The sequence below is a fragment of the Lepidochelys kempii genome, chromosome 10 (genome assembly GCF_965140265.1).
Source record: "Lepidochelys kempii isolate rLepKem1 chromosome 10, rLepKem1.hap2, whole genome shotgun sequence".
NCBI classification, from domain to species: Eukaryota; Metazoa; Chordata; order Testudines; family Cheloniidae; genus Lepidochelys; species Lepidochelys kempii.
The window spans coordinates 43,594,932-43,620,265 of record NC_133265.1 but is presented as its reverse complement, the minus strand read 5'-3'; the positions used below and the strand labels follow the sequence as shown (position 1 = coordinate 43,620,265).

At 47.2% G+C, this 25,334-nt stretch overlaps 1 protein-coding gene across 10 annotated transcripts in view; it reads right to left on the bottom strand.

The window, feature by feature from the left end:
• Positions 1-25,334, bottom strand: part of CELF6 (CUGBP Elav-like family member 6) — a 235,746-nt gene that overhangs the window by 14,656 nt on the left and 195,756 nt on the right. For 6 of the 10 annotated variants that reach the window (XM_073363131.1, XM_073363140.1, XM_073363132.1 and 3 more), the window contains one exon: positions 16,546-16,701. The exons of 2 other annotated variants lie outside the window; for them this stretch is intronic. In XM_073363131.1, the coding sequence (XP_073219232.1) occupies positions 16,574-16,701 (128 nt within the window). In that variant the 3' untranslated portion in view covers positions 16,546-16,573. Of the gene's footprint in view, positions 1-1,367; positions 1,473-16,545; positions 16,702-25,334 lie in introns of those variants that run through there. 2 more of the 10 variants (XR_012161215.1, XM_073363141.1) reach the window with 2 other exon arrangements.

Below are 25,334 nucleotides of genomic sequence, written 5' to 3'. Positions count from 1 at the left end.
TCCAGTACTGGGTGCTTTTCAGCCCAGACTACCTTTATGTTAAATAGTACAGTGGTTTTGCAATTTGGAGAAATGTCCAGTAGGAACTACATTTAGATCCACTAAACACATTTTCACTTGGAACTGAGGCTAGACTTGAGGCTAAGTTCTCAAATGTAAAAAGGCAAGGGCACCTCTAAATTTCACAGGATTCTACTAGCTGGTTAAGTGGTATGGAGGAGCACTAGTGAGATACATGTGCCCTTCAGCTGGTTCATCACCCCCCCCCCCCCCCCCCCCACAAAAATAACCAGTCCATTGTTTAAGGAGACGGCACTTCTTATTTAAAGTCTCTGCAAAATGTTCAGCAGTGAGAATGTTAGAGGCCAAACTCTCTGGTGGTATAACTCCTCTGAGGTCAAAGCAATTACATCAGCTGATAATTTTGCCCTAGATTCCTTTGCAATCTCATTTGGCTCATTTTGTTACTGCGAATACTGGCTTCCTAGCTCTGAGGAATCACAAAGACTGCCCGCTCTGTCTCCTCTTATGAAAGTGAAAGGGTCTGCATGGAGATCTGATGTGCTAACGGGACAGAACTGCACTGGCTGAACCAGAGGTGAGTTATTAGTCCTCCTGTGTTAGGGAATGGGACCTGAGCACCTAACTACCGTATATTCTTTTGTAAATCCCACCTCAGTCTTTGCTCATAACTCACTCTCTCCTGCTCCAGCCTCACTTTCTGCTATTCTACTCTGAATTCCCTTTTGGATGGGATGAGAAGGAATATTCAGCAAAGAAATACAAGACTTCAGTTCCAACTCAGAATCCGCAAACCATACTGCTGAAGGATCAACGTTCGTGGTATTCCCAAGTGCTTTTCTGCATGCACTACCAAGTTTTTGAGACTATATATAGAAAATAACAAAAGGGAAAAGAATACGAAATAAAACCCTTCATTTCTTGTTTCAACCGAAATTAAGTGAAACCCCCTTTTTTCAGAAATAATATTGGAACCAAGAGTGATTCCTTAACAATTAAATTCCCCCAGTCATTAGGGCCATATAGTGAATGCTGGTGAAACACAAACACAGATTGTTACGTTACAACAAAGAGAAAAGAAGAGAGGGCAGAGGAGACGGAGTTTGGGGGGGTGGGGAGTCAAAGTTCACAACTAATCAAGACTGACCAATCAGCACTCCAAAAACTATCCACCAGGGGCTTCACTACGGCACTTCACAATCGCCAAAAGAAAAGCACCAATACAGAAAAAATAAAGATATAGAAATAGAGATATAGAAAACTCAACGTCAAATCATGCAACGAGATTACAACCGGCCACATGGCGTCATCGCAGAGGACGATGACAACATGAGTTAGTCACTTACAGTTTCGGTTTATTTGGGAGAGATAGTTTTGGTTTGGGACTCCCACAACAGCTAGAGGGTTGCTAGGCAACTGGGGGGCCATCTTGGAGCAATGATTGGCCTGGTCTGGTTAGGTACAGTAGTGGTTGGGTTGGAGGAAACAAAACATAAAGAAAAGATGAATTGGTTTGATGGAGTTTTTCATTTTCATTTTTGGTTGATCAAGAACAGAAAGTGATCCTTTGAGGTCATGTGTAATAATGCTTTGATCTCCTCTAGCACCTTCCCCTTGGTGAATCTCACAATGCTTTACACATTAATGTCACATCACTCGCAAGAGACCCAGGGTCAGGTGAGTATGAATGTCCCCATTCTCAGAGCTAACGGATGCTCATTTGTGATTGGTTACATAAGCTACCTAGTATAATTTCTCTTCCCTGACTGGATGTGAGCCAGCAAACACATCCAACTGGAAAATCTGGGTGTGCAAATTTCAAATTTGGCAGCTGCAAATACTCACGTATGTGACTTTGAAATTCACCATGATGAACAACTTCTTTCATTCTTTCCCTTTTTTTTTGCATTAATTGCTTTGCTCTGCCCATTTAGGGGGAAACTGAGGCATAAAGGTGGCAAGTGAATTGCCCAAGATCACACAGTGAATCAGAGCTGGGACTAGAACCTGGGGATCCTAGCTCCAAACCCATTCCCTCTAGCCATTAGAGACACTGCTTCTCAGCTTAAATAGCTGCATGTTAAAGGAAAAATGGAACTTATTCACCTATTTCTATGAATGAAAGGAAGATTAGGTTATATGAGTCACGTATACTAAGTGTGTGGTGAAGGAAGACCAAGATTTTACCTTCTGGCTCTTTTCTTCCAGGAAATTTTGCTAAACACTTGACAAAGTGTTTATGGAGAAACTGCCCCGTCTTCAGAGAGACTTCCTCCTCGCTGCTGTGCTAGACTGAACAGTACCGTCAGGAATGGCTGTCTTTGAACAGTCCACTCACTCCTATGGAAAATCAGTTCTACGCAGTCTCACCACTGCTCTCCTCTTAACCCAGAAGTGAAGACCAGGGTGTTCAGGGCCTGGCATGCCAAGCTCCTAGATGCAAGCAGCCAGGTGCAAGGTGGAACACTGAATGCTGTGATCTATTTCTTCAGGCCACAGTTTCCTACTTTATACACCCAGGCACAGGTGCGGGAACTAGGGGTGCTGGGGGTGCTGCTGTAACCGCTGGCTTGAAGTGGTTTCCATCACATACAGGGTTTACAGTTTGGTTCCATGGCTCTCAGCACCCCCCCCCCCCATACAAATTGTTCCAGTCCCCCTGCACCCAGGATAGTTGCAATCTGTTCTGTTTAACTAGGCCCCAGTTAAGGCTCTAGGTATGTCTCTCTCAGGCAGAGGGCAGGCCCCCCTGTTTCACATGCAGCATATGAGCAAGACATTTCACAAAGCATATGGGCTGTAGAGAGAAAAGGGTTATCTCTGGCTGGGCGACTAGGACAAAGTCAGTGAGGAGATTGAGTTGTCTAAGTCTTGCCATGACTTTTCAACCTACAGACCTGCAACGAGTAGGCACATGTGCCAGAGTTCCAGGCCCAGCTTTTCAGGGGCTTGGGTGAAAGCAGGTGAAGGCTTTGCCCTGCTGTTAGGCTTAGAATGGGTGACAACGATGGAATGGAAACACATAATGGATGGATGACCCAGGTCAGATTTAATAAAGTAAGATTACTCACCTGTGAGTGGCGTTCTGAGTGTGCATTGCCTCTGCAGAGCCACACCTTTGGGGGTGCATATGCCTTAGGGCCATGAGCCCAGATAGCACCTAGAAAGCAGAGATGGATGGTCCCACACATACACCTACCTGTGGAGCTCAAGGCTCGGTATGAAGTAATGCAAGGACTGCACATCTGACCACCCTCAGTTCTTCCCACAAATTCAGAATGCTGTGTATGGGAAGGAGGTTGGTTCAGTGTGAATTTGCAGGGGCAACACTGTAGTTACAGATAAGTATATTTTCTTTCTCACCCAGAATTGCCTCTGCATATCCCCATGCTTGGGAGACTGACTAGCAGTAAGAACCTCTTAGAGGAGGGTTGAGGAGTCCTTGGTTAAAGAAAGGTCAAAGGACTGTTCTCCTAAAATTAGCACCATGTTTGGCCCCTAAGTCAAGACAGTCATGTTGTGTGATGTTATGAATGGAGTGCAACAGAGTGACTTCCCAGAGTTCAGAGATGGAGACATCCCCCAAACTCGCTGTGTGAACTGCTTTGAGGGCCTCTAAGCCATCTGGCACTGGGACACGTGCTTGGTCAGGACTGACTCCAGAGCCTAATCTGTTTATACACTCTCTGAACAGCAACTGGTTTTCCCTTACACTTGTCTCCGAATATCACAAATAACTCTGAAGAGTTGCAAAAGAGTTTTGTCCTCCCCAGGTGATGACACAGTGCCTTCTCACTGTCTAACATACGTAGCCTAGCTCCAGCTGATGAAATACCCTATCTCTGCTGTGTTGTTCAGTAAAGGTGGCCATGTCTCTCTGCCAGAGCAGGAAGTGAGGCCGGCCTGAGCCAGAGGCCTTTTGCTGGCTTTAAGAGCCATTTGTGTACAGGAAGAATAGTCTTCTCTGCTCTCCGATCCCAAAGAGCTCGTGTGACTTCCCTCTCACTGCCCACCCTGGACTGTCAGGGGTCTCTGCAACTCCTGGAGCTGTTCAGTCTCCATCTCTCCGAGTGAGGGCACAGTCTCACTTCCCTCTGGGGAGGTGAGAGAGGATGGCTTCAGCCTTTGTTGCACCACATGCATCTTCTGGGTTCTCTAATTCCTCCTCCTTTTCTTCACACTCCAAGGATCATCCTCCAGATTTGTCAGTGGAGGAAAAGGCAGGCTTAGGTGATGAGGTGAGTATTTCTTCCAGGTACTCTGGAGAAGATGAGCTTTGCAAGAGGCCTCTCAGTGGATTGCCTCTTGGCTCGATGGACAGACAATGCCACTTGTGCCATACTGTCCGTGGTGTCTGATGGCCATAAGTGACCTCTTAGAAGAACTTCATGGTGAGGGAGAAGTCCAAAGAGCATGTCTCAGTATAACCTCCCTGTAATACTGGGAGCATGTGTCCAAGGTGCTAGGAGAGGGAGAATGGTCCCTCTCTCTCATCTTACACTTGGGTTTGCAAGGAAATGTATGGATCAGAGAGCCACCAGGACAACCCTCCATTCTTATCTCTGTCCAGGAAGTCCTTGGATCTGAATTTGGGCCACTGAGGCAGGAAAAATCAAAGGAGAGCTTGGTTTTTTGGACCGTGGCAGATCTCCTATTGCCCTGAGAAGGATGAGAGCATGGATTACTGCCTCCCTGAACTCCCAGACAAAACAGGGGCAGAGAGAGATACATCAGTCACTGGATCTCAAGCTTTCAATTCAGGCAGCCCCAGCTCCAACCTCTATGGATCTGAAGAGCCCACAGCACTAACAGGTGCTTGGATCTGAGGGCTTTATGATGCTTGCAAACCACCAGTTCCTGCACTGAGCTAGAGGAGAGTGTGTGGGTCTGCACCTATTCTCGGTTAAGAGAGAAGAGAACAGGAACGAGGACTTCCTATGAGGAGTCACGGCCTTTGGGTTTTTTGTAGCCCTTACATCTCAAGAAGTATTGCAACCAGTCCCTCGCTCATTGAACTTTCTTTTGATCCTTTGGTTCTGAGGTGGAACCAAAATGCGATGAGGCCAGTTCCTTTGAAACCTTTGGTACAGAGGAAATGGGTCCAGTGCTGGCTGGCTGGCCTCTCAAGGAATTATCCATCAATAGGCATTTAAGCTGCCCCTTCTGCTCAAGGCAGGTTGGAGGGGTAAAGCTAATCCCAATGGCTTCAGGGACGGCCCTTCTCCCATGCCTGGGGCTGTTATGGATATCTGGTCACAAGACACACACCATTTAAATCTGGCTATCGGATGATAAACTCTAGGTTCTCAGCAGGGCAATGAAGGGGATGAGGATGGATCAGAACCCTGCAATGCCACAGATGACAACTGACCTGGGGCTCTGCAGTGGAGCCAGCTGAACTGTCGTGAATCTAACAGCCAAGAAACCGATACGCTTCTGGACACAGCTTCAAACTTCTCCAGAAAACATGTAAATTAGCTACCTAACCTGAGCTAAAGATGGCCTGCAGCACAGGTGAGCTGAAGGATGGTTCTGAGACATGCTGCCTATGGCAGTAGGAATGGAACTGAAGGCAGCTGGGGTCACCAACCCTTGCATTGAACAAGCGAATCTCTGAGAGGTTGGGCACATGGTCCCATAATGGTCCGGGGCTTGCGATGCAAAGGCATGCACTTGTGAGGATCTGCAGGGGCAATGCTCAGTGGTTGTCATCATCCATTAGAATTTACATCACACATAACTGTGTGTGACGCTTTCAGGAGAGTGAAAGAGACACAGTCCTGGCCCAAAGAGCTGACTATCTCCATCAGAAGAGAACAGTCAAAAGACATGGGTTGGGAAAGAAGGGGCAGGAGTGAAATCAAGGAACGGTCGGGCAGGTCACATTGCAAAGGGAGCCAATCTTGTAAGTTCTGTGTGTTGAAACAGGCACTGAGGGTGGGCACAGGGGAGGAGCTGGCAGCGCAGGGAAAGGCAAAGGAGGTGTGACGTTATTGACATGAACTGGGACCATATAGATCATGGTTGCAACCAAGGTCCTGTAGTGGCACCAAATCATATATAAAGGGGGTCAAATGAGGTGTCTAAGACAAGGTTATGGTTTGCTGGTTATGATTATGCTCTCTGTATGCACGTATCATTTTTGTATTTAAAGTTATAAGTATTGGCTGTATACATCTGTAGTTCAAACTTGTGCTATGCTTCTGGGTGACACCCCAGACAAGTTGGTGTCAGCTCTGCCTAGCCTGCTTGATGGCCCATTAAGGACCATCAGCTATACAACTGACCCATTGAGAAAAGGCAGACACACCTTGGGACTCAGCAAGGCACGCAGGGACATGCCTATGGACAGAGCTCTGAGGTTTTTCCAGGCCATGTGATGGACGGCTTGTCTTTGGGACAAAGAAAGAAAGACCACATGGCAAGAGAACATAAAACCTGCTGCAGTTCCTCCATCTTGTCTTCAATCCTGCTTCTTACTTCTGGAGGGACTTTGCTACACTGAAGCTTTGAACCAAGGACTGAAAGATCCATCCCAGCTGTGGATGTACTCCAGAGACTTGATCTATCACTGCTGCAAGCCTGAACCAAGAACTTTGCCATGACTGTGTGTAATCAATTCCATTTAACCAATTCTAGCTCACATCTGTATCTTTTTCCTTTTATGAATAAACCTTTAGATTTTAGATTCTAAAGGATTGGCAACAGCGTGATTTCTGGGTAAGATCTGATTTGTATATTGACCTGGGTCTGGGGCTTGGTCCTTTGGGATCGAGAGAACCTCTTTTCTTTTCCTGGGGTATTGGTTTTCATAACCACCTGTCCCCATAACGAGTGGCACTGGTGGGGATACTGGGAAACTGGAGTGTCTGAGGGAATTGCCTGTGTGACTTGTGGTTAGCCAGTGGGGTGAGACCAAAGTCCTCTCTGTCTGGCTGGTTTGGTTTGCCTTGGTGTGCATAGAAACTCCAGCCTTGGGCTGTAACTGCCCTGCTTTAAGTAGTTTGTTCTGAATTGGGACTCTCAGTTGGGTCCCGCCAGAACCAGCATCGTTACAGGAGGGATTAAAAGGAAGGGAGGGAGGTCAGTGGGCATACATGGGAAGTCGATTGGGAATAGGGAGAAGAGCAGGCAAGGCATGAGAGGGAGCAAGAATGGAAGAGAATGGGGTTAGATTGGGCGGATGGCACACGGCAAGGACATTGTGGCCAATGTAGAGCGCAGTGGTTAGGGTGAGCATGATGGGAGATGAGGCAGGGGCAGAGCAGAGGGGGTAAGGTTAGAAGCTATAGGAAAGGGGAGAGGAAAAGAATTTCTCCATGGAAAAACCACGCACAATCATCATCCAGAGCCTGAAATTACCCTGAACCGAGGCTCGCTTTTGTCGCATTTTTCTCTCTGGGTTCCCGCCAGGCCTGGGAGGAGAAATGCTGGCAGGCCATGAGAAACCCCACTCTAGCTGCATTTCCTGCCCTAGTCACAAACACAATTTGGACCAGGGGGCCCAAGTGGGTCTCGTTTACTTTCCGGGCAGTACTAGTTTGGGTTTATTTTGATCCTCTTATGCAGGGACACGCCCCCCACTCCATTGAGAGGGTAGGTGGGGACACTGCCCCGCTGAGAGGGCATATGGGGACATGGTTCCCCCCCTGTCCCGAGAGGGTGTGCGGGGATATGGCACCCTAGAGAGGACAGGTGGGAGGGGCCCAGGGTCTCCTCTGCACAAAGTTGCTAATGGGAGTGACAAGAGGGTGATTTCTTCAAAAACCTCTTTAAAAACATCCCCTTTGGTATCCCTGGAAATGATCAACCAGTCACCACAGACTGACCCATCCTCCCTCCCTCCTTACTCTGAATGCCCATGTTCTTAGCCAGTTCTCATAGCTACACTTAGCTACCCTGGACAAAGAAATAAGGCAAAGTGCATGTGAGGCTCCGGGTATCACCCTACTCTTGACAGGTCTTCTTGTCAGGTGGGACAGTGACACAGCCCGCCCGTCCTGCACCTCTCAGCCACACCACCTCCGAGGTTCAGGGGCTGTCAGTACAATCCCATTTCCGCAGAGCAGCCAGTAATTCCAAGTGTCTCTGTTTTGGGTGCCCAACATGACACCCTGAGGGCCTGATTTTCAAACTGCTGAGCTATTCCCTCATGATTTCCTGTGTTCCTGCCAGCATACTCACTGGCAAGTTTATCTGCAGAAAGCAAATGCAACAAGGTCACAAACACAGCTGAAGCCAATTAGTTTGAACAATCAAACTAATTTTGGGGAATACTTTGTTGCTGTATTCGCCCAGCTGGGCATGATTAAATGCCAAGTGAGGCCTATAAGCTCTGGCCTGATATAGTATACAAGGAATCAGTTCATTCACCTCTTGGCTGTAGTCCCCTCTGTGGTGGCACCTGGTTTTTTAACAGTGATTGGCAACAATATGCCACAGTTTGGACAGATGAGAATATTGTAGCCAGATGAAGCAGCAGTAGGAATCCAAATCAACAACATGAAATTACTTGAGCTAGAATTTGTCCAGGATACGGGGGTTACCGCCCCTGTTCTAGAGACTGAATGGGCCTCCTTTTGGCCAGTCAGTACTATCTGTTCAGGTCACATCATCCATGGAGCTACTAATTGCCTGGAGCATGAGGAAAGACAAAAAAGCAAATGCCTCTTTCCCCTCCACTGTCTCTCTTGTCACGAATTCCCAGTGCGGCCTTTGTGCTTTCATAGCAGCTCATCTTGATGAGTCACTGCCCCAGCTTCATGGTTGTATATTTCAGTATTACTAACCCCAAGCGTTCAAAACTCATGAGACAGGCCCCATAAAATCATGAGATTGGCATACAATCCAAAACATTTTAAAAAAAATCTGGGGTGCTTTTTATATGCTTTCTGGTCTCCAAGCATTTTGGGTACACTTGGGCCATGTTTTCTAGCCTATCTCTGCAACCAGAAGGGCTAGAAACTTGGGGTTTTGTTTAAATGAAAGCTGAGATTTTCACCACATCACATGACTCCAAGAGTTGGGGCTTTAAGAAAAACGTCAAATATCACCAGACCCTTGGTAACATCATGTGGGTTGGCACCACTGTATTCTGTAGCACAGACTGATTCAAAACACAACCTCTCTTTTTCCCTGGATGGGCTGGTTGCAGGGGTTGTGTTTATGAAAGTCAGAAATGAAATAATCTTGCTTAGAATCAGGCTGACAGTAGGCAGACTTCCCCATGCCTAGCAACCCAGGCCAGTCCGTGGTCCTGATCTGCAGCCCCTCCTGCTTTTCTCCCAGTCAGCTCTTCCAATTGACCTTGCTCCCAAGCTATAGCAACTCTGTGGGGTTCCGTTGTGAGCTCCCCACACACCTCTGCCAATTGCATCAATCTGTGCAGTACTGCAGATAAACACCTCTAAGGGACCATGATTTCAAACCATGTGTCACCGTGCCCTAATTCAGGTTCATGTTCTTAAGTCTCCAGAGTGGATAGGGGCAGACTATAGTTCCCTGCACCACCAAGCCCTTTGCTTGTAATTAGTTTTTCAGTTCAGCAATCTAATTACTCTCCTGTTGCACTTTCACATCTTACACAAGCAAACACAGAAGTTAGGTGTCTTTAGCCATGTTTTCTTAGATCAGGGGTTCTCAACCTTCATTGCATCGTGACCCCATTCTGACAACAAAAATTACTATATGATCTCAGGAGAGGGGACTGAAGCCCAAGCCCATTCGAGCCGTGCCCCTTTCTTCAGCCCTGAGCTCCAGCAAGTCTAATGCCAGCCCTAGTGATCCAATTAAAATGGAGTCGTGACCCACTTCGGGGTCCTAACCCACAGTTTGAGAACCTCTGGCTTAGATGCTACTTGGGAAAGACCTTGTATGGCAAAGTCTGCTGAGGGCTTGTTTCTCACAGTGTGGCTGATTGTCTCTGCGTGGTCAAGCCAGCCAGTCCTGACATTATGAATCATAGGGCATCAAAGGAATTGGTAAAAACTTACTGTACCACTGACAATTATTTTGGAAAACTCTCAGAAAGCTGGGAAGGTACCAGAAGGATGGAGAAAAGAAAAGGCAGGACTGATCTTCCAAAAGCAGAAAGAAGCATGATCCTACCTACTGATACCCCATAAGATCTATCCCTAACCTGAGTAAAATAATGGAACAACTCTTGAGAGAAAGAAAAAAAAAATCACTAAACTTCTAGTGTGTTACAGGATCATAACAGGTAAAAATCAGCCTGGACCAGGAGCCCCTTGCAGCATTGCTCAGATGGTGACTTGTATCTTATTGGAGAAACAAGTCTGGGAGTTGCAGCAAACTCGCAAATGGCTACTGAGAGAGGGGGCATTACTGGTCATGACAGCCGCATGTATCATTGCAGGAGTATTGTGTAACACCAACAGACACTGGTCTGTCAACGGGCAGGATCGAACCAGGGACCTCCGGAGCTTAGTGCATGAGCCTCTACCGTATGAGCTAAAAGCCAACTGGCTATTAGCTACGGCTGTAGAGCAGACTCATTTTCTAAGTGGTCTCGGTGCCACTAGATGGGATGGAACACCACACCCAGAAGGTGTGTGGATTACAGTCGTATACCCTTTCTTAGTGCACGATGGGAGTAGAGTGCATGTGTGGGTGTGTTTAATTATGGGGTGCTTTTCACACTTTTTTGTGTTTTCAAAATAAATATAGCTAAATTTAGAAACAAAATATTTCAAAATGGAAAGTTGAAACATTTAATTTTAAAATGGTCAAAATGAACTGTTTTGACATATTGGAAAAAAAAATTTTTTCTGTCCAAAACTATTCACCAAATTCAACTTGAATGTGCAAATAGTTCAGGAGCCCTCACAAATTTACCATTTACTGAAAATATTTTGCCTAGAGAGAGAGAGAGAGCATGGGTGAGCTTTGGTATGTGTGCAGCTGTGTATGTTGGGAGAGCCTGGAGAGCGTGTTGGAAGAGTCTTGTAATTATGCCTGTATATCTCACACACACACGCGCGCGCGTACATGAATCTACAAGCCAACTGTTTGCTAATTTTGGGGTGTCTCTCAGGGGTTCACTCATTCATGTACCAGCCTTTCCTGATGAGGATCATGCCACAACTACCCGCCTTAGAGTACAACCCTGCCATCAGCTGTTCCATCCCCTCTGCTCCATCCCCCTAGTTAGAGGGTCGGAGCTAGTTTCAAGTGTCAAAGAGGGACAACATGCCAGCAACTCCTTGTACAAGCTCACCCATATATCCTTCCCCTCAGACGCTAGGGAATAATGATCTTGTGGCAACGTGGCCTGCGGCTTTAAGATGTGCAAGTAAGTGCTGAACCTGTTTACACTATTTTATCTGCTCGTGGAATCCCCTCTCCTCGGAATGCCCATACCAGGCAAAGTGCATCCGAATGTGACCCTTGCACATCTTATCTCAGCCTATCTTCTAAACAGCATGGGCTGTTTCTCAGCTGGCTGTTCTCTGGGTGACCTATGAAATGTCACATTTGAGTGGACATGTCTCTGGGGAGTGCACTTTGATGCAGGGAGCAGATGTAGACGGCTGCAGGACGGCTGCGTAGTTATACCCGACCACTCAGAGCAGCAGGTGGCAACACAGTGAGAAAGGGTGGAGCTGGTCCAAAATTTCTTTTTATCTCAAAACTGGTTTTTGACAGAAATTTGGGGTTTTGACTGAATTAATTTTTCTTGAAAAAGCATCTGATTCCTGTGGAAAATATCAGTTTTTCAACAAAAAATTAAACGAGTGAAAACTGAAATTGTTTTGGTTTTCAGCCCAACCCAACAATATTTCAGTCTGGATATGTGGCTGCGGTGCCTCATGCTAGTTGCAGTTCAGGCACCTCCTTACCTCACCTTACCTCACCTTACCATAAGCCCACCTCATTACCCTATTTTCCTATACAAGCTACGACCCTTAGCAGGACGTTATTTCCCATGTTGCACCATGGCCATGCAGCTTCCACGATGCACCTCCCCTAATCAAGAATGAGGACCATAGTGCGTCCTGGGAGATGTAGCCTGACCAGGGAGCCTGCACAACTGAGGAGAATGGGAGTATGATACACACAAACTACAACACCCATGAGGCACTACGGCAGCCTTTCAGAATAAAATTATTTCAGTTTTTGGCCAAAATAGTTCAGATTTTTATTTTTCACCAGGAACTTGACATTTTCTTTGGAAGCCCCTCTCCTCCAGTTCTAAAAGAGGGTCAAACTGCTGCATCCCCCCAGTGTTTGGAAGAGGCAGAGTAATAGGCCCAGTGTCACTATATAAAAGCCGTCATGTTCCCATGAGGATTAGTGCAGCACAGTGCCAGTCCTGGAGAGCCACAAATTTCTGACTAACAAGCAGTCCACAAGCACCTCCAGTCACTACTGTCTACATTCAAAATAGTGATCAACCAAAGGTTAGAGCCAGGATTTTGGATACTCATCTAAACCCACCTAGTCCCTTGGCCTCGCAGCTAGCTTAGAAATGGTACAAGAATAGGCTTTCTCACTAGATTTCTCCAATGTTTCCTAGTTTCAGCTCAGCGTCTGCTGCTTCCATGTCCTGGCTAGAGGCAGGGAAGCAAAATGTGCCTGAAAATAAAATGGGAATAGCAAATAAAACTTAAACAGAGCATTTTAAACCTGTGAAAGGGCTTGGGGGCTCTGGTCTAGTTGCATTTGGGATGGAGGTTGGATGGTGGAGTGGCAGTTTGATTAATATTGTGGAGGGAGGGGTGCTCTGGTGCGTTTGAGTTTTAGGGATGATTCATTTTGAAAATCTGATTTTTATCCAATATGGTTCAGCCATCTCAAGTTCAGGCCTGACTTTCCCTAAACACAATGCCCTCTTTAGAAGCCTCTGGCTGGAAGTACTGGCAGATGATGTTTTGGAAGTGGAAAGTCCAGCACACTTTCAAAGCAGAGAGAGACCCGAACCCACACCCTGAATCCAATTCTTTCCCTTCTCTGAAATTCAGATCCCAATTCTGCAGCTTGAGTCGTCTCTATTGGAAAGTGCCCTTAGTGTATCTGGGAAGGGTTCAGCAGTCTGGAAGGTGACATCTATGGTCTAATAAGTGGTGGGAACAGGCATCTGGTAGGGTCAAGGACAAACCTAGTGCTTATCCCTCTTAAAACAAGCTGAATCCTGAGCAGTTAGCAAATAAAGAGCTTCTAATCATCTCTATGGTTGGCACACCATGTGCTTGTGCATCACTGCCCTCGGCTAGATTCAGGGGACCTGCTTCAGGAGAGCAGTTACCCCATGTATTTTTGGACATCAGTCTTGATGCTGCTATTGCATGGAGGTAGATAGCTGATGACATCAGCATATGTGCATATGCAGCCATGCATTACTATAAACAGCGCATGATCAGCAGGGATCCTAGTTTTCCATGATAAAACCCCCAAAATTCTCTGATAAAAAACATTAAAATCCACATTTTTCCACAATTAAAAAATAAACACTGAACTTTGGTTTCCCTCGCCATCCAGAGCTGGGTGGCTGGAGAGCAGCAGCTGCTGGCCAGGTGCCCAGCTCTGAAGGCAGCACTGCAGACAGCAGCAGTGAAAAAGTAAGGGTGGCAACACCATACCATGCCACCCATGGCTATCCTTAGGATTTATGGGGCCCTATGCAGTATTATTAAACTGCTGCCCCATGCCTAACGGCAGCCCGGGGTTGCATGTGTATTTTAGATAAGGGTGGTCTTTTGAAGGATTTATTTAAAAAACTATGTCTGAAGAGCCAAGCATTTAAGGCTAAAGATGAATACTCAGATTGTCCATCTAAAAATCTATGCAAGGATTTTTTAGAGATGTGATTTTATAATCTTCAGCAACACACTGATGAAATATTTTTAAAGAAAATTTTAAACTAAGGTCTTGTAGAATAACATGTTCTGAGTAAATATTACAGTAATGCACAACTGTTTTCATCAGTAAATTCAGAAACTGACAGTATATACTTGGGCGTTGGCAAATGCCTGTTAAATGGTTTCATTACCACTTATGCTCAAATAAATTGGTTAGTCTCTAAGGTGCCACAAGTACTCCTTTTCTTATTACCACTTGAATGGCTCTTTAACAGTTTCAATGTTGTGCTAATAGGTCTGGCAGGCTGGAAGCCTTTTTCACTTTTAAGTACTAGATCCCCTCCAGAGGAAGATTCACCAGGCTGCAGCAGCCAGCTGCGGTGGGAGCCTGCAGGAAGGGTCAGAACAGGGATAGGAAGAGGCTGGTGGGTGGACACTAAGACCCAGGGGTGCCCCAAATTTTCAGGTGCCCTATGCAGCTATGTATGCTGCATATGCCTAAGGACAGCCCTGATGCCAACCTTACATGTGCACTGCCAAAGGCCCCAACTTCCACTGTGCCCGGTGGGTGCTCGACGCTACCCCTGCCCTGGCTCCATCCCTGCACCACCCTTGCCCCACCCCATTCCACCCTTCCCCAAAGTACCCATCATATTGTATGTATAGTTGGGGTTATTTTTTCCAATGTGCATTACTTTACATTTATCCACATTAAATTTCATTTGCCATTTTGTTGCCCAATCACTTAGTTTTGTGAGATCTTTTTGAAGTTCTTCACAGTCTGCTTTGGTTTTAACGATCTTGAGCAGTTTAGTATCACCTGCAAACTTTACCACCTCACTGTTTACTCCTTTCTCCAGATCATTTATGAATAAGGTGAATAGGATTGGTCCTAGGACTGACCCTTGGGGAACACCACTAGTTACCACTCTCTATTCTGAAAATTTAGCATTTATTCCTATCCTTTGTTCCCTGTCTTTTAACCAGTTCTCAATCCATGAAAGGATCTTCCCTCTTATCCAATGACAACTTAATTTACGTATGAGTCTTTGGTGAGGGACCTTGTCAGACGCTTTCTGGAAATCTAAGTACACTATGTCACAGAATATCAGGGTTGGAAGGGACCTCAGGAAATCATCTAGTCCAACCCCCTGCTCAAAGCAGGACCAATCCCAAATTTTTGCCCCAGATCCCAAATGGCCCCCTCAAGGATTGAGCTCACAACCCTGGGTTTAGCAGGCCAATGCTCAAACCACTGAGCTATCCCTCCCCCCATGTCCACTGGATCCCTCTTGTCCACATGTTTGTTGACTCCCTCAAAGAACTCTAGATTAGTAAGACATGATCTCCCTTTACAGAAACCATGCTGACTTTTGCGCAACAATTTATGCTCTTCTATGTGTCTGACAATTTTATTCTTTACTATTGTTTCAACTAATTTGCCCGGTACTGATGTTAGACTTATTGGCCTGTAATTGCCAGGATCACTTCTAGAGCCCTTCTTAAATATTGGCGTAACATTAGCTATCTTCCGGTCATTGGGTACAGTAGCTGATTTAAAGGACCAGTTACAAACCATAGTTAATAGTTCCACAATTTCACATTTGAGTTCTTTCAGAACTCTTGGGTGAATGCCATCTGGTCCCGGGGACTTGTTACTGTTAAGTTTCTCAATTAATTCCAAAACCCCCTCTAGTGACACTTCAATCTGTGATAATTCCCTAGATTTGTCACCTACAAAAGACGGCTCAGGTTTGGGAATCTCTCTAACATCCTCAGCTGTGAAGACTAAAGCACAGAATTCATTTAGTTTCTGTTTGGTGGCGGGAAGTGGTAGGAGGCAGGCGGAGGAGCAGGGACACGGCGTGCTCTGGTGGGGGGAGGAGGTGAAGTGGGGCGGAGGGTGAGGGGAGCTTGGCTACCAGTGGCTACCCACTAATTTTTCCCCAGGGGTGCTCCAGCCCCGGAGCACTCATGCAGTCGGCACCTATGTGCACTGCTGCTGGGGCAGCACTGCCTTCAGAGCTGGGTGCCTTGCCAGCAGCTGCCGCTCTCCACTCTGCCTTCAGAGCTGGGCACCCGGAATAAAAACCAAAGATTCTCTGTAAAAACGCAAATGCTGTGTTTTTCTGTGTTGTTCCATGGCAAATGGATTTCTAGGATCCCTGCTGATCAGAGACTCTGCAATGGTTTGTGGCTGCATATGATACACACAAGACACCAAGTCGGAAGGAAGCAACAATAATAACAATATCTAGCACCAAGAGATCTCAAAGCACTTTAAAAAGATGGCAAACATCATTATCACTATTTTTCAGATGGGGAAACTGAAGCCCAGAGAGGGACAGTGACTTGCCCCAGGTCGCCCAGCCAGTCAGAAGCAGATCTGGGAGTGAGTCCTCGTCCAGCGCCCTAGCCACTGGACCACACTGATTCAAATTCAGGGCTACCAGGTCCGAAAGAATAAGGCAGAGCCAAAGGAGCAGCTCTGATAGCTAAGTCAAAGGTCCAACACTCTCCAACAAATGGCAGCGGTGCACAGATCAACAGAAGTCAGCATCATCCTGGTATGAATGAAACAACAGGAGATGCCATACTGCCCCCTGGCTTCCTGGCAGCAAGCACAGATGAGTTGGTGAAAACACCAAACTACCCCACTCTCCCACTTGTACCACAGTTGGGGCAGTCTGGTCTGCCAGTGCCTTACCTGTTTGCAGGGCCAGGGTGAGCAGGGGTCAGTAGGGTCTGTTGGCATCTTTTGGCCGCTTTAGTTGGACCTTTAGCCTCTTCATGCCGATCTGGAAGCCGTTCATGGCCTGAATGGCTGCCTGAGCACTAGTTGGATTGTCAAAACTGACGAAACCTGGGGGTGAGGGGAGGGTGAGAGGGGGGACGGAGAAGGAAGGACACAATTCATCACCAACAGCACCAGAGACCCTCTCCACTCATCACCACAAGTTCACGCCAAGCAGGGGCGGCTCTACCAATTTTGCTGCTCCAAACAGTCGCCGTCGAATTGCCGCTGCGGGGCACGGACTGCCGCTCAATTCTGAATGCTGCCCCGGGCACCTGCTTGGAAAGCTGGTGCCTGGAGCCAACCCTGACTCCAAGCATCCATCAGTAACTGCTGGACAAGGGCAATGGGATTACCCAGAAGACTCTGGTGCAGGGAAGGGAGAGGTGATGCTGGGAATATTGTGACCACAGCCCTCCGCATTCAATAATCAGACCCTCCCCCCCAAATCATGAGGTTTAAACTCACATTGGCTGGCTCCTGATTTTGGAGCTTTTAAGGGCGGAAGCTGCCTGCCCTCACTTAGTGTGTGATCATGTAAGGGTCAAAATTCAATATTAGACGTGTACACAAAAATGTGGGCCTCCTCACTGGCTTTTTAGAGAGGAGCTCTACTTTCCCTGCACTGGCCCCGGGATAGACTCACATTCTCCCTTTACACTCCCCTAGTCTCCTGTCCCTCACCTGCCCCTACATTTTTCCTTCTTTCCCCTTACAATTGCATAATCCACACATTCTCTGTCTCTGTCCCCCATTTCCCAGCATCCCCATGATATCCCTTCTACACCTTGTCAGACTCCTTTCTGCACCCCACATTTCCCCTGCATCCTCCTCAGTCTCCCTTCTTCTTCCCATATTCTCCTGCACCACTTGAGTTTCCCTCCTAGTCCTGTCCCCTCACAGTCATTATAACCAAAGATAGCCTGGCTTCAGTCCTATTGGAAACAACGGGAAGTGCCAGCCCATCTTTGCTAGGGGCACACTCACTTCCACAAGGAAAAGTTGTAAGGAAATGGCTGCTATTTTGACTGTAGGCCTCCTGTGGCTTCAGTCCCATTTAATGTAATGGCAGACAGCAGCCTTTTGGAACAAGGGCCAATCTTGGTGAGAGTTCTGCCAGAAATCAGGAGATCTGAGAAGCTATGTCTGCCCCTGTCATAAATATAAAGGGAAGGGTAAACCTCTTTGAAATCCCTCCTGGCCAGGGGAAAGCTCCTCTCACCTGTAAAGGGTTAAGAAGCTAAAGGTAACCTCGCTGGCACCTGACCAAAATGACCAATGAGGAGACAAGATACTTTCAAAAGCTGGGAGGAGGGAGAGAAACAAAGGGTCTCTGTCTGTCTATATGCTGGTTTCTGCCGGGGATAGACCAGGAATGGAGTCTTAGAACTTTTAGTAAGTAATCTAGCTAGGTACGTGTTAGATTATGATTTCTTTAAATGGCTGAGAAAAGAACTGTGCTGAATAGAATAACTATTTCTGTCCGAATATCTTTTTTGTAACTTAAGTTTTTGCCTAGCGGGATTCTCTATGTTTTGAATCTAATTACCCTGTAAGGTATCTACTATCCTGATTTTACAGAGGTGATTTCTTTACTTCTATTTACTTCTATTTCTATTAAAAGTCTTCTTGTAAGAAAACTGAATGCTTTTTCATTGTTCTCAGATCCAAGGGTTTGGGTCTGTGGTCACCTATGCAAATTGGTGAGGCTTTTTATCCAACATTTCCCAGGAAAGGGGGGGTACAAGTGTTGGGAGGATTGTTCATTGTTCTTAAGATCCAAGGGTCTGGGTCCGTAGTCACCTAGGCAAATTGGTGAGGCTTTTTACCAAACCTTGTCCAGGAAGTGGGGTGCAAGGTTTTGGGAAGTATTTTGGGGGGAAAGACGTTTCCAAACAGCTCTTCCCCAATAACCAGTATTTGTTTGGTGGTGGTAGCGGCCAATCCAAGGACAAAGGGTGGAATATTTTGTACCTTGGGGAAGTTTTGACCTAAGCTGGTAAAGATAAGCTTAGGTTTTTCATGCAGGTCCCCACATCTGTATCCTAGCGTTCAGAGTGGGGAAGGAACCTTGACAGCCCCTTGCTCCCAAACGCAGCCCTGGACTCCTACATTGTCCTATGTCCCGAGGCTAATTACGAAATAAGTCACTCCCCAAAGAGAACAGGCTTATAGAAGGTGTTCAAAGGAAAGCATTTTAAAGCAAAAGCCACATGCTTTCCCTTACCCTACTCCTGATACAGAACAGAAAGATGTAGACATTAAAGAAGAAAACAATTCACTTTTAAAGCCAAGAGGTCTATGCTTCTGTCACAAAGGATGCTTTGGGCTGCTTTGGATATAATATAATGAACATGCCATCACCCTGCCAAACCTTTCCCCGCAACTGCCATTGAATGGGAAACCCTGAACCTTGGAGGCATGACAACTTTTTCCCTCCACCCAATTCCTTTGAGTGCTGCCTCTGTACCTCCAGCTTTGAGAACCACCATTTTGGAGGAGATATGGCACAGGCTCTACTAAGAGCAGAAAATACAGCACAGGAAATGCTCCTTCTCCCAAGACTATGAGCCCGAATTTGCAACTTCTCCAGAGGGTTGGAAAGTTTAGTGACGGTTCATCTGAACTTTTAAGGGCTTAGATGAACTGGCTGGTGCAGCACAGCGGCTGCCTGGGAGAGCACCTGGCTGTGGTGGCAGCAGCCTGCCTCCAGCCCAGGCTCGGCTTCCAGGACAGGGGCCAAGAGCAAGCCGGAGTACCTCTCCCCTCAGCATGCTTGGAGTCGGCCCCTATCCCCGGAAGCCGAGCCTGGGCAGGGAGCAGGCTGCCGCTGCCTGCCACCCCTCCGTAGCCAGCCTCTCTCCCAGGCAGCTGCTGCTGCACAGGGAGCATGCCGGAAGGGGAAGGTGGGGCTCCGGCTCACTTGGCCCATGTCCCTGAAGCCAAGCCTGCGTGGGGGGCAGCCTGCCACTGTTGCAGCCAGGTGCTCTCCCAGGCAGCTGCTGTGCTGCATTGGGCCAGGCCTAGCTTCCAGGGAGAGCAGCTGAATGTGCCTGGGGGAGGAGGACACAGTGCAGCGGGAGGACAGAGTTCCCCCTCTCCCCCGCAGGTAATGTGGGGTGGGGAGGGCACAGAGGCCACGAGCTGGGGTCAGGGCGGGGAGGAGACACCTGTGGAGGTCACGGGTCTTCCCCTTTAGTTGGTGCCCCTCCAGTATGGGGCGGCACCAATCGTCTCACCCCAATTTACGGGAGGATTTGGAATTCAAACCTGTGTATGAATTTTGTATTTTTATAGTGGTCTCAACAAAACCCAGGAGAGGTAAATCTCTGAATTTCCTGAGAATTTGAGATCTGGGACCTGTTTCTCTGCCTTGCATCCTGGGTTGTCATTTACAGCTGTGCAAAGCGGGTGTACAGTTAGATTAGCCACTTAGATCCTGCAGCATTTTGCAACCAGTTTGCAAAGGAACAGTGACAACACAGGGTACAAAGCAGTGAAGAATCAGGCTCCTGGAAACTAATTTTGTCCTAATCTCTGCTGTGGACTCTGTTGCAGTTTTCCCTTTGCTAACACTGCCCTTCCTGCATGTTCACTTAACCAGCTCCAATCTTTGCTGGGCTTCGCCATGCTTGACATCAACCCAAGCGTCCACATTAAAGACACCCAGCCTTTCGCCAAGAGTACAGTCTCCAAACCAACCACCAACTTCTCCAGCATTTAAAAGAGTCCCCGCAAAGCATCCTCCCAGTTCCCCACTTGGCTGGCAAAAGACCTCAGCTAAATCCAGGATCTCTGAGATACAGCACGTGGTGCCTACAACTGCCTGAAGCGTCAACCTTACTCACAAGAGGCTGATGTGGTGGTATTGTATATTTGAAAGGCTTCTCCTGTCACCTATTGTTGTATTTTTTTCTCTTCTTGCTAACATCTGCTGCAATAAAAAAGTAACATACAATAATAAGCTGCAGCGTTCCAGTGTGCATGGCAGCTCCATTTGTCCCTGCATCTCCTGGGAACTGGCAGCCAGTCCCGGCAGGAGGGCATTTTAATTGAACGTACCATTTTCACATCCTGGAAAGGGGGCACATTGAGGGAATGGATACTTTCCTTTCCACGGATGGCAGGGGGCAACTCTGTAATACTTTCCTCCTTTCCTTTGAGCATCAGGGAGAGGCACCGTGGAGCAGCAGCAGCCATTAATGGAGCAGGGCTGGGGGTAGGAGGAGGACAGAAGCAACAGCAGTGGTGGTAAGGTTATGAGAATTGCAGCACTTATTGGTGTCAGTAATGATCTTCCCAGCACCTTCCAGCCTAGGATCTCAACGCGCTTCACAGCCACTATTGAATGAAGCCTCATCTGCATGCCAGTGTGAGTTAGTGAGTATGGGTGTCATTTGATGCACGTGTGTGTGTGGAAAGAGGGGCAGTGTCTCAGCCAAGGTCATGCAGCAAGCCACTGTCAGAGCTGGGAGTAGAACCCACATCCCCTTCCTACACTCCTTTGTTTTAACCACCAAACAGCGCTCCAGCCACAAGGTGGCATTTGTGCAAGGTCCCATCAGAGCTCACACTGAATATAGTATGAATGTGCGTCCTCAGAATAAGCTTGCTGAGTTGTGTGGGGCAGTAACAATTTTGATTGTAAGGTGGCAGGACATTGCCAGTGTCCTGCATTCACTTGGGGGAAGATGCAACGTCATCACCCTACGTTATTTGCCTGAAGACGGCCGATGTTTGTGAGACAGCGTACTACGAAAGCAATGCTTGCGTTGTGACATGCTGACACTGGTAGGGTGGGGCAGTTCTGTTTGACCATCTGAATGTGAGCCTTCAGCAGGAAAGAGTAGGTGTGGGTTGCCAAGACAAAAAACAAACCAGGGCCGTCAGATGTACACATCTAAGGGGTGGTGCCATACACCACAACCACGCCATACACCACAAGAACAGCAAGAGCAGCAGCAATCCTCTTCGGAACAAGAAGGAGGCAAGACTGCATATTATCATGCTGGTTATGTCTAACATTGATGACCAACTTGTACCAAGAATTATTAAGTCCAAGATAGGCGCTAGAGGGATTAGGGGATAGGCTATTGGAACTGGAGTCTGTCACCTCTACGGCATTCATTCAAATGCTGCCCAAGTCAATAGCAGCTGTAAGTTTTTCTCATCTGGTGTACCATCTCCTCAGTGAACATCACAACTGGCACCTTTCATGGCAGGCTGAGCAGAGAACTGAATAGGCCTGCAGAGTGACCCAGCTTCTTATGCTCTGGGGTTATTGTTGGAGAGACAAGGTGGGTGTACCTTTTATAAAGGTCACAGGTCAGACCTAAAGCATGCTGCCAACGTGTAGACGAAGGGAGCCGTGTGTGTGAACCTACGCTTGCCCTGCCGCTGCCCACGTCTCCCCCCCAGCCCTTCCGTGGATTCATGGAACATACCAATGTCCAGGGCGGTTAGTCTGGTGCTTTTCACAGACAGCAGAGCCATGGAAAAGATAAACTGGCAGGAAGGAGAAACTAATGTCCCCACTTGCAAGATAAATGATTATATGAGCATAAAGAGCTCTGGACACTGACAACCACATGAGAATCCAGAGGAAAACAGACCATACTACTCACACAGAGTACTGAAAACCCAGTGCAGGAAAGACTAAAGGTAGCATGTATGACAAGTAGGTGCCCCTCCAGGAATTTCACAGCCATGAACCTCGCCTGTTGGGCTAAATCACAATCAGTAACAGAGAAAAATCCAGCATTGCAACAGTGTAGCATGGAAAGGGAAATGACTTACCTGAACTTCTGCCTCTCACTGCAGGGTCTCATCACCTAGTACCAGAGTGCTGTAACTCCCCAGGCTCTGAAAGGTTTTAACCCTTACGAGTGGTGGTAACAGAGCTCTTATTATCTGTCACATGCCCTCCTGCTGAGCTGAAATGCTGCCTTTGGAGGAAGTGGTCAGGGCTGATTGTGCAGGAGGCGAAGCTCCCAAAGGAACAAGCCAATCAATCACACCTCACAAGACAAAATAAAATAAAAGTGCAAAATCAACACCCCCTGCAAAGGGAGCCCCCCAGCTCTGAGGGGAGGGGAGACTTTGGTCGGAATCATAGGCGCAACGAAGCAGAATTACAGGTCTGCAATTTCTCCTTCTCGAAAGATACCAACCACCAAGAATCTCGCTCTTGGAGAAGAAACTTGAAAGATGTTCCAAGAGAGAAAACGAGAGCTTAGTCACAACAGGCAGCAACTGCCAGGCCCAAGCCAACAGAGCGAACAGAGAGGGTTCTCACATAGCTCTGTCCAGTTACCTGTCTAACTGTGGTAACAATAAAATCCCTCCCAACATTATCAATTCCATGGGTAGCCTGGGAAAAAATGGTCTATTGAAATGAGAGAGATACTAAATGGAAATGAAACCTTTTGGGGTGAGAGGGTTTGGACTCCCTACCTTAGAACCCAGTTCTGGATTAGGTAGGCTCAGGCACTGAAACCGGATTCCCACCTGCAGGCTGAATCCAAGCCATGATGATTTGTGAGCATGCTGAGGAGACCATGCAGCTGCTCAGCAGATGTCAATAATGGAAACTTCCCTGAGGCAGACTGTGAGGGTCCCCTTGTCTCAGTCCGTGTGTGCCTTAACATGGCCTTCTAATTCCAGGACAGCCTGGCCACAGCAAGGTGAGGCCTGATCAGACATGCATTTACATACAGTCCTCTCAAGAAGAGCATGGCTCAGCCACTTGGTGTCAGATGAAACAGTCAGATGAATGTTCAAAGGTTTTTAGGTCTGCTCAAGTCAATCCTTTTCACAGAGAGCTTACGGAGAAAGGCCTTTCCAGGGGGAACCTGCGAGTGTGTGAACCATGTTAGCACAGCTCATTAACAGCAGATCTCCCACACCACCTTGGAAAGGAATCCTGGGTGAGTCCACAGCACCACCTGAGCTTTATGTAACCTCCCTTCCTTCCCAGGTTTCTGGGGAAGCAGGCAATGCTCATCTGGGCATCTGATGTTGTCAACTGTGAGAGAGATCCTGAGTACCCCAGTGGTGATTGTGGCTAGATGGGAATCCTCAGTTCACCCCTCTGCTGCAGTCCTTTTACTTGTAACAAAATTAATCCTGGTTGGGGCCTGCACACAGCCACTGGGGTGCCTGGGGAGCCTCCAGGAGTAAACCTGAGCTAATCTATGCAATGGGGCTAACCCAAAAATAGGAATTATACACTCTCTGCAATCAATATCTGCTTAGACTAGAGTTAGCACCCCCTCACTGCACAATTTAGAAAAACATGCTATAACAGATTCAGAATAATTAAAATGTCACAGCCACTTTAATGTATGCAGCGTTGGTCCCAGGAGATTAGAGACACAAGGTGAGTGAAGTAATTTATTTTATTGGACCAGCTTCTGTTGGCGAGAGAGACCTTTCCCAGACCTGAAGAAGAGCCCTGTGTAGCTGGAAAGCTTGTCTTTTACCAACAGAAGTTGATCCAGCAAAAGACATCACCTCACCCACCTTGTCACACTACCAATCACTTTAAGTCACTGGGGGTGCTCCACAAGAAGTCAATTATTAAATGCTATTTAGAGTAGTGAATTAAAAGGAGTGCCCCACTCTGGGGTGGGGTAACTGGTGGCAGTGTAAACGTAGTAAGTTGACCAGAGTGGGGCACTCCTCTTAGATTCATAGATATCAAGGTCAGAAGAGACCATCAGGATCATCTAGTCTGACCTCCTGCACAATGCAGGCCACATAATCTCACCCACCCACTCCTGCGATAAACCTCTCACCTATGTCTGAGCTATTGAAGTCCTCAAATCATGGTTTAAAGACTTCAAGGTGCAGAGAATCCTCCAGCAAGTGACCCGTGCCCCATACTACAGAGGAAGGCGAAAAACCCCCAGGGCCTCTTCATAGAATCATAGAATATCAAGGTTGGAAGGGACCTCAGGATGTCATCTAGTCCAACCCCCTGCTCAAGCAGGATCAATCCCCAATTTTTGCACCAGATCCCTAAAATGGCCCCCTCGAGGATTGAACTCACAACCCTGGGTTTAGCAGGCCAATGCTCAAACCACTGAGCTATCCCTCCCCCCTCTTCCAATCTGCCCTGGAGGAAAATTCCTTCCCGATCCCAGATATGCCGATCAGTTGAACCCTGAACATATGGGCAAGATTCACCAGCCAGATACCCAGGAAAGAATTCTCTGTAGTAACTCAGATCCCACACCATCTAACATCCCATCACAGGCCATTGGGCCTATTTACCATGAATATTTAAAGATCAATTAATTGCCAAAATCATGTTATCCCATCATATCATCTCCTCCATAAACTTATTGAGTTTAATCTTGAAGCCAGATAGATCTTTTGCCCTCACTGCTTCCCTTGGAAGGCTATTCCAGAACTTCACACCTCTGATGGTTAGAAACCTTCATCTAATTTCAAGTCTAAACTTCCTGATGGCCAGTTTATATCCATTTGTTCTTGTGTCCACATTGGTACTGAGCTTAAATAATTCCTCTCCCTCTCCGGTATTTATCCCTCTGATATATTTAAAGAGAGGAATCATATCTCCCCATAACCTTCTTTTGGTTAGGCTAAACAAGCCAAGCTCCTTGAGTTTCCTTTCATAACACAGGTTTTCCATTTCTCCGATCATCCTAGTAGCCCTTCTCTGTACCTGTTCCAATTTG